We start from the raw sequence: 12,459 nt of genomic DNA, 5'->3' as shown, positions 1-12,459 counted from the left end.
CGGTGCTCAGGAAGGATATAATGGAACTAGAGAGAGTACAAAGGAGGGCAACAAAATTAATAAAGGGGATGGGAGAACTACAATACCCAGATAGATTAGCGAAATTAGGATTATTTAGTCTAGAAAAAAGACGACTGAGGGGCGATCTAATAACCATGCATAAGTATATAAGGGGACAATACAAATATCTCGCTGAGGATCTGTTTATACCAAGGAAGGTGACGGGCACAAGGGGGCATTCTTTGCGTCTGGAGGAGAGAAGGTTTTTCCACCAACATAGAAGAGGATTCTTTACTGTTAGGGCAGTGAGAATCTGGAATTGCTTGCCTGAGGAGGTGGTGATGGCGAACTCAGTCGAGGGGTTCAAGAGAGGCCTGGATGTCTTCCTGGAGCAGATCAATATTGTATCATACAATTATTAGGTTCTGTAGAAGGACGTAGATCTGGGTATTTATTATGATGGAATATAGGCTGAACTGGATGGACAAATGTCTTTTTTCGGCCTTACTAACTATGTTACTATGTTACTATGTATTATTCTCCTCCTGGAACACAGATAGCACTAGAATAGGTTAAGGAATCCATATCCTTACTAACTATGTTACTATAGTCGAGGGGTTCAAGAGAGGCCTGGATGTCTTCCTGGAGCAGAACAATATTGTATCATACAATTATTAGGTTCTGTAGAAGGACGTAGATCTGGGGATTTATTATGATGGAATATAGGCTGAACTGGATGGACAAATGTCTTTTTTCGGCCTTACTAACTATGTTACTATGTTACTATTATATGTCCGTATTGCAAGCCTGATTCTAAACAGCAAGAGCACAAGAAGAGGATTCAGAGATCCTCCAAAAAATAGAAAAAAACAGCAAAACAAGGCAGAGCTTCTTACCTGCCTAGGCCTCTAAAAATCAAATGCACTATCAGGATGCAGTGGACCCATGTGGTTAAGATGGAGACAACACAGGTGCAGCATAACCGATGAGGCAGCCACTCTCAACCTACCAAACTAATGGAGGGGGTGGCTGCTTGGCACAATGCTGCACATAAAAGACTTGTATGTGGCGCTGTTCACACAATGGAGATGCACAGCATCCAGGCAAGCCTAGTAGTGACACCCTTCTATTAGATCAGGCGGGCCTGCCCAGCGCTATCCAAATGCACCCCATGTGAACAGACACCACAGTTTACAAGACAAAAATGGGCCCAACTGCACCCCGAAAAAAAGTGCAAAAAACACAAAAATATATAAAAAATTTTTTTGTGAGGTATTATTTTATACTTTGGCCAAAATACGCAAGCTCGTAACCCGCGTCAAGGGTCCCCACGCTTACGAGTCCTAATTCTAAACAGCAAGAGCACAAGAAGAGGATTCAGAGATCCTCCAAAAAATAGAAAAAAACAGCAAAACAAGGCAGAGCTTCTTACCTGCCTAGGCCTCCAAACAAATGCACTATCAGGATGCAGTGGACCCATGTGGTTAAGATGGAGACAACACAGGTGCAGCATAACCGATGAGGCAGCCACTCTCAACCTACCAAACTAATGGAGGGGGTGGCTGCTTGGCACAATGCTGCACATAAAAGACTTGTATGTGGCGCTGTTCACGCTGGCTGCCTTGTTTTGCTGTTTTTTTCCATATTGCAAGCCTGCAAGAAAATCTCGCAGTACGGATGCCATACGGATTACATACGGAGGATGCCATGCGCAAAATACGCTGACACCCTCTGCCTACGGATGACATACGGATCACTATTTTGGGGACTTTTCTGCGTAATACGGCTGTAAATAACGGACCGTATTTCCCTATGCTGAGTGTGAGGCCGGCCTAAGCTGTCATTGCTGTGGTTTATCCTATTAAATGCAGCTGGCAATTTCTGACAGCGGCAGTTAAAGGGGTGGTCCGGAAGTCAAAGAAATTTTGTTCTAAATCCCTATTTATGTGATGCTGTAATCTAAACTAATTTAGACCCTGTCGCTCGATCATCTCGTCCACCCGGGGCATTGGGTATGTCGAACTTCGACACCTGATTTAATTTGCGGAAGTCATTACAGAATCGTAATGACCCGTCCGGCTTCGGGATTGGCACAATTGGACTAGCCCAGTCACTTCGGGATTCCTCGATTACTTCTAGTTGGAACATTTGTTTTACCTCACTCGCAATGGCTTGTTTCCAGGCCTCGGGCACTTCGTACGGTTTCATTCGTACCCTTACGTGAGTCTCGGTGACAATGTCTTGCTGGATGACAGAGGTACGACCGGGTAATCCCGAGAATATATCCATATTCTCCTGTATCCATTTCCGCACCTCTCGCCGCTGCTGTTTCGAGAGGGTGTCTCCTATCTTTACATCTCCCTCGGCCTCCGTCCAGACCAATATCGGAGGGTCCCCAGATGACACGTCGGGAGTCACCTCTGTAAGCATACTCTCCCAGTCCTTCCACGCTTTTAACAAATTAACGTGATACAACTCTTTGGGTTTCCTTTTCCCGCGCTGGTAAACTCGGTAGTTTACATCCCCCCCACTATTTCCCGAACTTCACATGGCCCTTTCCACTTATTATTATTATTTATTGTTATAGCGCCATTTATTCCATGGCGCTTTACATGTAAGGAGGGGTATACATAATAAAAACAAGTTCAATAATCTTAAACAATACAAGTCATAACTGGTACAGGAGGAGAGAGGACCCTGCCCGCGAAGGCTCACAATCTACAAGGGATGGGTGAGAATACAGTAGGCGAGGGTAGAGCTGGTAATGCAGCAATTTGGTCGATCGGTGGTTACTGCAGGTTATAAGCTTGTCAGAAGAGGTGGGTCTTCAGGCTCTTTTTGAAGGTTTCGATGGTAAGCGAGAGTCTGATGTGTTGTGGTAGAGGGTTCCAGAGTAGGGGTGATACGCGAGAGAAATCTTGTATACGATTGTGGGAAGAGGAGATAAGAGGGGAGTAGAGAAGGAGGTCTTGTGAGGATCGGAGGTTGTGTGTAGGTAAGTACCGGGAGACAAGGTCACAGATGTATGGAGGAGACAGGTTGTGGATGGCTTTGTACGTCATGGTTAGGGTTTTGTAGTGGAGTCTCTGGGCAATGGGGAGCCAGTGAAGGGATTGACAGAGGGGAGAAGCTGGAGAATAGCGGGGGGACGGGTGGATTAGTCAGGCAGCAGAGTTTAGAATAGATTGGAGGGCTGCGAGCATGTTCGAGAGGAGGCCACAGAGAAGGAGGTTGCAGTAGTCAAGGCGAGAGATGATGAGGGCATGGACTAGGGTTTTTGCAGATTCTTGGTTGAGGAATGAACGGATTCGTGAAATATTTTTGAGTTGAAGTCGGCAGGAAGTGGAAAGGGCTTGCATATGTGGTTTGAAGGAGAGATCAGCATCAAGGATTACCCCGAGGCAGCGAGCTTGTGGGACTGGGGAGAGTGGGCAGCCATTTACTGTAATGGATAGATTCGTTGGGGTGGTCGCATGAGATGGAAAGAGAATGGATTCTGTTTTGTCCATTTTAAGTTTCAGAAATCTAGCGGAGAAGAAGGATGAAATAGTGGACAGCCATTGAGGGATTCTGGTTAGTAGGGAGGTGATATCTGGTCCAGAGATGTAGATCTGTGTGTCATCAGCATAGAGATGATACTGAAAGCCATGAGATTCTATGAGCTGTCCCAGGCCAAAGGTATAATTGGAGAAGAGCAGGGGCCCTAGGACTGAACCTTGTGGGACTCTGACAGATAGGGGGCGAGGTGAGGAGGTGGTGTGTCAGTGGGAGATGCTGAATGTCCGGTCTGTTAGGTGTGATGAGATCCAGGATAGGGCCAAGTCTGTGATGCCAAGGGATGAGAGGGTCTGTAATAATAGGGAATGGTCCACTGTGTCAAAGGCAGTCCACTGTGTCAAAGGCAGTCTTGCGTTTAAGAAATGGGATTAGTCACTGTGCACTGTCATTGTACGATGTGCACAATGACGGTACACCCTTTATAGCCAGCTGAGATCAGTAGTAACACAGAGGAGAGTTCAGTGTCAGATCACGGTGTCGGGGTTACCCAGGGTTCAAGGACCAGCTCTGCCCCTGCAAGTGAATGTGGGGGCAGCGCTTATTTCTGAACGCTAGGTACTCTGATGGTGTGACCTCTTCTGTGTTGCCGGCTCACTACTGCTGATCTGAGCCAGCAACACAGAGCACGCTGTGATTGTCATAAAGGGTTTAAATTTCCCGCTGCTCCAGTACTGACCACTATTGTCAATTTCTAACATGAGCAGTCACAGGCCATATTTGTAAGCACCGTCGCTCATGTAATGGGGCAGCAAGTCATCAGTCAAAGTAACCAAAACCATTCTGGGACCAACTGTACTTGATCTGTAGGATATTTAACAGCCGATGTTTTATTTATTCTTTAGGGCGGTTTGACACGTCAGTGGCTCCTGTATGTGTGGTAACAATTTTCTCACGTACTGGAGACACTGACACATGTAGACACATTAAAATAAATAGTGTCTCTGCAGATGCCAGCGTGTTTTCACGGACCGTGTGTCCGTGTGCAAAACACGGAGACATGTCAGTGTTCGTGGGAGCACATGGATTACACGGACCCATTAAAGTCAGTTGGTGCGTGTAAACACGTACCTCACACGGATGCCATCCGTGTGCCGTCCGTGTGCTGTCCGTGTGCGTTTTTAGTCATAGGGTTAAAATTAAAACAAATTGTTTCAATACATGGACACACGGACAGCACACGGACGATAAACACGGGCACACGGATGGCCTACATGCACACACGGACACTGATAGCTTTGGGACCGTTTCTTCCGGTACCGGAAATATCTGGACGTGTGAGACTGGCCTTACACAACTCCTGCAGCTAGACTAATGTCTTAAGGTCTCAGAATAAGCTTTAATATTTTTGTCAGTTGTATTGTGTTTTCCTGCCGTCAGTTAATCTTTTGTGAACTATTTTCCAGGAATATTGTTTATCAATAAGCTTACCATATATGCTGACAATTTAGCTAACATACAGAACTGGCATCCTGTTATACTAACATTTAGAACAAGGAATGTCTTTTAAAAGTCATTTGGTGACACTAGAATCATATGATTATGAGCATAAAGCATCTGTACATTCGACCATCTGGTATCCATAATGGTTTTTGTATCCAACAGTCATTCCTTTCAGATGAGTCGGCACATGGTTCTATCAGTGCAGTCACATTACTAAAAAGGATTGTGCACATGCAACTTTCTTTAAGTTAGCTTTTTGTAGTAAAGAAATTATCCAGGGCCAAGATATTAAAAACCTATCAATTCCTCTTAATCCACAGACCTATGGAGGAAAAAACTTGAAGCGTGTGGGAACAATATTACAGAGAGGGATACTCATCTTGTTGCTGTGTTGTTTCCCATGCTGGGCCTTATTTATCAACACAGAACAACTGCTACTTTTGTGTAGACAGAACCCAAATGTCGCCAGGTAAGAACTGTTCTAATGCCATGCATTTTAATTAATCTTTAGGCCATGCCACCACGTTCAGTATTTTACCTCAGTATCTGTAAGCCAAAACCAGGAGTGGGTGATAAATACAGAAGTGGTGATGTGTTTCTATTATATTTTTCCTCTGATTTTCCCTCTCCTGGTTTTGGCTTATAAATACTGAGGTAAAATACTGATCAAATACTGAATGAGTGAATGTGGCCTTAATGTGTATGCAAGATGTCTTTTCAAAGAGGAAGAGGACTTGAACTCTAGTGTCACCTATTAGAAGTAAGGCTAGGTGTAACAACTCTGCTGGCATCACGGCATGGCCTCGCATCTTTCACACTATCTTACCCACTGCTCCAGGTCATGATGTGGTTTCTGTTTCATGCCAGCTCTATGTTCTGTGTCTCTGCTCTCTGCATGCCTCATGGCTATGTGTATAGGGGGCCGGCGCCTGAACGCTCTGGTTCTTATAGGAATCAGGTGCATCTGTCTAATCTGTTCCTGACCAATTATCAAGAGGCCTCCAGTATATAGTGCAGCTCCACCCTGTGGTCTGGGCCTGTGCAATGTGTTAGCTCAGTTTGTGTTTAGCTTCTGAGTTTGCCAGGCCTTGCTCTGAGTTACTACCTCTCTGGAGGCTTTTCTCTGTGCTATTGCCTTGATCTTGTTGTCCGCCCTCCAGGAGGCAGAATATCCTGGTCCCTGTGTCTTTGTCCTTGTGTCTTGTTCCATTGCCTTGTCTGTACTTAGTCTATTCTCTGTCTCCTTGTCTGTGGCTTCCTTTCCTGCTGTGTTTTTCCTTGTGTTCTCAGTCTGCTTACACTCTGCACTCTTGCGGCTCTGCCTGCTCTGTATCTTAGTGGCTTTACCGCTGCTCCGCACTCCTGCGGTTCTGCTCCGCTCCCGTTGCTGCAGAAACCTCTTGCTGCAGCTCCTCTCCGCTATCCTTGTGGTTCCACTCTGCTTAGCTTGTGCAGTATCTCTTGCTGCAGCTCCTCTCCACATTCCTTGTGGCTCCGCTCTGCTTAGCTTTTGTTGCTACACTATCTCTTGCTGCTCTTCTGCTCCTATCTGCAGTCTTGCACTTCTCTTCCTGTGTGAACAGGTCCCAACCTGTTCCTTCATGCTCCTTTCCTTCTGGCTTGTTTTCGTACCTGCATCTCCTGTGTGAACAGGTCCCAACCTGTTTCTTCATACCTCATTCCTTTCTGCTTGTTTCCTTTCCTGCACCTCCTGTGTGAACAGGTCCCTACCTGTTCCTTCATATTTCATATCCGTTCCTGCACCTCCAGTGTGAACAGGTCCCTACCTGTTCCTCCAAACTACATATCCGTACCTGCACCTCGTGTGTGAACAGGTCCCTACCTGTTCCTTCATACACCACATCTACCAGTCCTGTGTTTCTTGCCGTGCCTTCCAGTCCTCTGTTTCCTGCCGTCCTAGCCAGTCCTGTTTCCTGCCGTCCCTGCCAGCCCTGTGTTCTCTGCTGTGTCTCTGCCAGCCCTGTGTTCTCTGCCGTGTCTCTCCCAGCCCTGTGTTCTCTCCCAGCCCTGTGTTCTCTCCCAGCCCTGTGTTCTCTGCCAGCCCTGTGTTCTCTGCCAGCCCTGTGTTCTCTGCCGTGTCTCTGCCAGCCCTGTGTCTCAGCCGTGCCAGCCTACTCGTCTGAGTTCCAGCCGTACTCTTCTGCCAGTCCTGCCTGATGCCCGCACCAATCCTGGTGTTCCTGTCTCCCAAGTGGGATCAGCAGCCACAGCCAGACACCACCCTGGAGTAGCACCTGGCAGCTGCCTGCTGCACAAGCCTGACCTCACCATCAGAGGCTCCAGTGAAAACCCAGGCAGCTGTCATAGTCACGCCCCTTCCAGGGTAGTCTGGTTTGTGGCACAGTGGGGCCACAAACCCCCCGAGCTTACGCCCACCAGTCAGGGCGTGAGCGTGACACTAGGTTCACATTGCGTTCATTGACTACGTTAAACGGGCTACGTTACACCGCGGCATAACGCAGTGTAACGTAGTCTGTTAACGCCGCCATTGAATGCAATGGCGAACGCATCGCTAGCGCACGCCCACAATGGGCATGCGCTAGCGATGTGCCGTCATTTGAGTGACGGACCCGAGACGCTGGCTGCAGCGTTTCCGGGTGCGTCACTGCTAGCGCAGATGGAGCTAGCAGATGCTCCATCTGCGCTAGCATGATGTAGCGCAGGCACTTGCGCTAGCAGCAGCCCGTTAGCGTATGTGCTGAACGGGCTGCTGCTAATGCAATGTGAACCTAGCCTATCAATTCTAAAAGTCAATATAGATCCTTTGACGAGCCTTGCTATATGACTTGGGCATAATCTTTTATTAAAAAAGAATTCCAGCTCACCGTGTATGTGTCCCTGTAACCTAGAGCACGGAGAAGTGCTCTGTCTTAGTGTAGGTAAACAGCTGATGAATGAAGGAGGGATCCAACCGACAGGCAAAGAGTGTTTCTTTATTCAGGTGAATATAATACAGATACATGTACTGTGCTAAGGCCGTGTTCACATGTCCAGTAATTATCAATTAGAAATACATATAGAATAGGTAAATATGCAGATGTCAGTGACATACACTGCTCAAAAAAATGAAGGGAACACTTAAACAGCAGAATATAACTCCAAGTAAATCAAACTTCTGTGAAATCAAACTGTCCACTTAAGAAGCAACACTGTTTGACAATCAATTTCACATGCTGTTGTGCAAATGGAATAGACAACAGATGGAAATTATTGGCAATTATCAAGACCCCCCTATTAAGGAGTGGTTCTTCAGGTGGGGACCACAGACCACATCTCAGTACCAATGCTTTCTGGCTGATGGTTTGGTCACTTTTGAATGTTGGTTGTGCTTTCACACTCGTGGTAGCATGATACGGACTCTACAACCCACACAAGTGGCTCAGGTAGTGCAGCTTTTCCAGAATGGCACATCAATGCGAGCTGTGGCAAGAAGGTTTGCTGTGTCTGTCAGCGTAGTGTCCGGAGGCTGGAGGCACTACCAGGAGACAGGCCAGTACACCAGGAGACGTGGAGAGGGTCGTAGGAGGGCAACAACCCAGCAGCAGGACCGCTACCTCAACTTTTGTGCAAGGAGGAACACTGCCAGAGCCCTGCAAAATGACCTCCAGCAGGCCACAAACGTGCATGTGTCTGCACAAATGGTTAGAAACCGACTCCATGAGGAAGGTCTGAGTGCCTGACGTCCACTGATGGGGGTTGTGCTCACAGCCCAACACCGTGCAGGACACTTGGCATTTGCAATAGAACACCAGGATTGGCAAATTCACCACTGGCACCCTGTGCTCTTCACATATCAAAGCAGGTTCACACTGAGCACATGTGACAGACGTGACAGAGTCTGGAGATGCTGTGGAGAGAGATCTGATCTACTGCCTGCAACATCCTTCAGCATGACCGGTTTGGCAGTGGGTCAGTAATGGTGTAGGGTGGCATTTCTTTGGAGGGCCGCACAGTCCTCCATGTTCTCGCCAGAGGTAGCCTGACTGCCATTAGGTACGGAGATCATCAGTCCCCTTGTGAGACCATATGCTGGTGCGGTTGGCCCTGGGTTCCTCCTAATGCAGGACAATGCCAGACCTCATGTGGCTGGAATGTGTCAGCAGTTCCCACAAGATAAAGGCATTGAAGCTATGGACTGGCCCGCCCGTTCCCCAGACTTGAATCCGTTTGAACACATCTGGGACATCATGTCTCGCACCATGCACCACAGACTGTCCAGGAGTTGGCAGATGCTTTAGTCCAGGTCTGGGAGGAGATCCCTCAGGAGACCATCTGCCGCCTCATCAGGAGCATGCCCAGGCATTATATGGAGGTCATACAGGCACGTGGAGGCCACACACACACTACTGAGCATCATTCCTTGTTTTGAGGCATTTCCACTGAAGTTGGACCAGCCTGTAATTTGATTTTTCACTTTGATTTTGAGTATCGTTCCAAATCCAGGCCTCCATTTGGTTAATAAATTTGATTTCCATAGATGATTTTTGTGTGATTTTGTTGTCAGCACATTCAACTTTGTACAGAACAAAGTATTCAATGAAAATATTTCATTCATTCAGATCTAGGATGTGTTATTTGAGTGTTCCCTTTAATTTTTTGAGCAGTGTTTATATTTAGTACAGTGTGTGGCGCTTACTGCACATGTATTTTATTAATAAAAGTTTATTTTTCTGAAAAAAATGTCATGGGCTGCCTCGTAATTTTTTTAACCAGCAAAGGGAAAGCCGACGGCTTTGGGTCCATGTTTCTAGAGTGGGAAGGGGGTAATACCCATGGAGCTTCCCCGGCTACTAATATCAGCTGAAATTTTTCCATGGCGCTTTCACGGATGTCAGAAAGGTGAAAGTGAGTTCATTGGCTGTGAACTCCCAAGACCTGTCTGTCGGCACCTGGAGCAGGAGAACTTTCTCACGCTCGCGGTGCAATCAGACTGGGAATAGTAGTTCACAGGGAGACAATGAGCACACGCTGCTCAGTGTCTCTGCTGGATGACAGGCTGTATGATCGCATCATGCAATTATTCAGCCTGCCATATAGATGTAGCAGAGCAGAGCTAGACCGGTCGTCTGACAAATGGATTATCATCTTCTCTGCGGAATAGTGAGGAATATTGTTGTTTGTTTTTTAACTCTTTTGCAGACGACAATGGCGTTTGAGGAATGGGCGATGTTGTAAGTATGGTTAAATTAAGATTTATTAAAGGAGTCTGTGTCATTCTTTCAATTAAAGGACTTTTTCCTGTGTGTGTGTAATTTTATACGATATGACCATGGGGTTAGTAATGGGGGCGTCTGATTGACTCATCACCATTACTAACCTCGGGGCTTGATGTCACCTGACAATACAAAGGTGACATCAACCCCCACCGCAACTATCACCTCACTTGCCACTGCTACAGGACAAGTGGGATGAGCAAGGCTAAGTGTCAGAATTGGCACATCTTAGAGCAGCACCTTTTCGGGGGCGGCTGAGAGCTGATATTTTTAGCCTAAATACATGTACAGTAAGTTTCACACGCATTGTACTAATTGTATTTGTCACTGACATCTGAATATTTGTATATCTATGTCTATATACTGTGTGTAACTCATCTATTTTATCCTGTTGGCTCCTGCTGTGTTTTTACAGTACGTGGCTGCTGAATTGCCGGCTTTTCTTCCGTCTTAGTATCTGCGAGTCTCCCCTATCCCCGTGAGTCTTCCCTCTCCCCGCGAGTCTTCCCGTCGGTCCGCGAGTCCCCTACGAGGGTGTTTCTTACCCACTTCTTTACAGCAGTGGCGGCGGAGCAGCGCCATCCTGTCATGTATGGAGTCCCAGAGGTAGTGGCGTGCTACCTTCTTTTTGTTCTGCTGTAGCCAATGACAGGTCGACTTTGCCTTGTGTTTTGGATCATTGTCATGTTGGAACCTCCAAGTACATCCCATGCGCAGCTTCCATGCTGATGAGCGCAAATTTGCCTCCAGTATTTGCTGATAACATGCTGCATTCATCTTTCCTTCAACTTTGTCCAAGATTCCTGTGCTTTTGTAGCTCACATATCCCCAAAACATCAGCGATCCACCTCCGTGCTTTACAGTAGGAGTGGTGTTCCTTTCGTCATAGGCCTTGTTGACCTCTCTCCAAATATAATATTTATGATTGTGGAGAAAAAGTTTAATTTTGGTCTCATCACTCTAAATTACCTTGTTTCAGACGTTTTGAGGCTTGTCTCTATGCTGGTTTGCGTGTTGTAGGCGAGATGCTTTGTGGCATTTGCACAGTAATGGCTTTCTTCTGGCGACTCGACCATGCAGCCCATTTTTCCTCAAGGGCCTCCTCATTGTGCATCTTGAAACAGTTTTCAAAGAGTCCTGTATTTTAACTCATGTTATTTGTTTGTTTTTTTGCATCCCGTACAATTTACCTGGCAGTTGTGGATGACATTTATGTTGGTCTACCTGACTGGTTTTGTTTTTATAGAGGCCCTGATTTTCCATTTGTTTATCACAGTCTGAACACTGCTGACTTGCATTATCATCAATTCTTTGGATTTTTTTTTGTATCACTTTCCTGTTTTATACAGTTCAGCTACCTTTTCCCATAGATCCGCTGACAATTCTTATTGCGTTCCCCATGACTCACAATCCAGAAGTGTCAGTGGCTGGATGAAATATGCAAGAGTCTGTCTGGATCCCTGAAACTCACTCTGCTTTTATGCACACACACTGATTACAAGCAAACAGATCACAGGTGAGGATGTTACCTTTAGTAGCCATTCAAACCCATTTTTTGTCAACTTCTGTGCGTGTTATCAGGCCATAATCACCAGGGTATGTTAACTTTTGATCAGGGTCATTTGGATGTTTGGGGTTGTCGTTATGATTTAAAAAGAGAAAACACAGTAGTTTGACAATAAATGGCTTCATCCAACCACTAACCATGAGTGGAGAAAAAGTTTTGGTGTTATCATTCATATTCTCTGAAAAATCACCAAGAAATCAAAAATTCTGCTGGGGTATGCAAACTTTTGAGCACTACTGTATATGGTATATATGTACAGTATGTGTGTGTATATGTAAGATAGCACTCACCACATGTGTTGGGGGACACTCGCTTGGCAACGGGATACACGCAGACAGGTTCAGTTTTTCACTTAAACAGTCTATCCGGTTTATTTTATGCAGCATAAACCGGGCACAGTTCATTATTTACATTTCATATTCGGCTTCAACTCACAGACACTAAACATGCTGGACTTTTCACTTCGCCCAGTTACCATGGGTGACCGTACGCCGAACAGTTCATCAATATCCGTGGAACACAACAAGCACCAACAGTCAGTTCCACTGGCAGATACATCTCTGCTTTTATGATAGCCCCCTTCCCGGGTGTTACCTTTCTGGAGCTCCTGCTCCACACGATGACCTCCTGGCAGTCCTCTCTCCTCCAGGGAAACTGCCG

At 46.3% G+C, this 12,459-nt stretch overlaps 1 protein-coding gene across 1 annotated transcript in view; it reads left to right on the top strand.

The window, feature by feature from the left end:
* LOC138670216 (multidrug and toxin extrusion protein 2-like) overlaps positions 1 to 12,459 on the top strand; it is a 233,364-nt gene that overhangs the window by 54,309 nt on the left and 166,596 nt on the right. The window contains exon 4 of the mRNA XM_069757363.1: positions 5,319 to 5,467. Coding sequence (XP_069613464.1) covers positions 5,319 to 5,467 — 149 coding nt within the window. The remainder of the gene's footprint in view (positions 1 to 5,318; positions 5,468 to 12,459) is intronic.

This window comes from Ranitomeya imitator, chromosome 3, assembly GCF_032444005.1.
Source record: "Ranitomeya imitator isolate aRanImi1 chromosome 3, aRanImi1.pri, whole genome shotgun sequence".
Lineage (NCBI taxonomy): Eukaryota > Metazoa > Chordata > Amphibia > Anura > Dendrobatidae > Ranitomeya > Ranitomeya imitator.
This window is presented reverse-complemented; position numbering and strand designations above follow the sequence as displayed.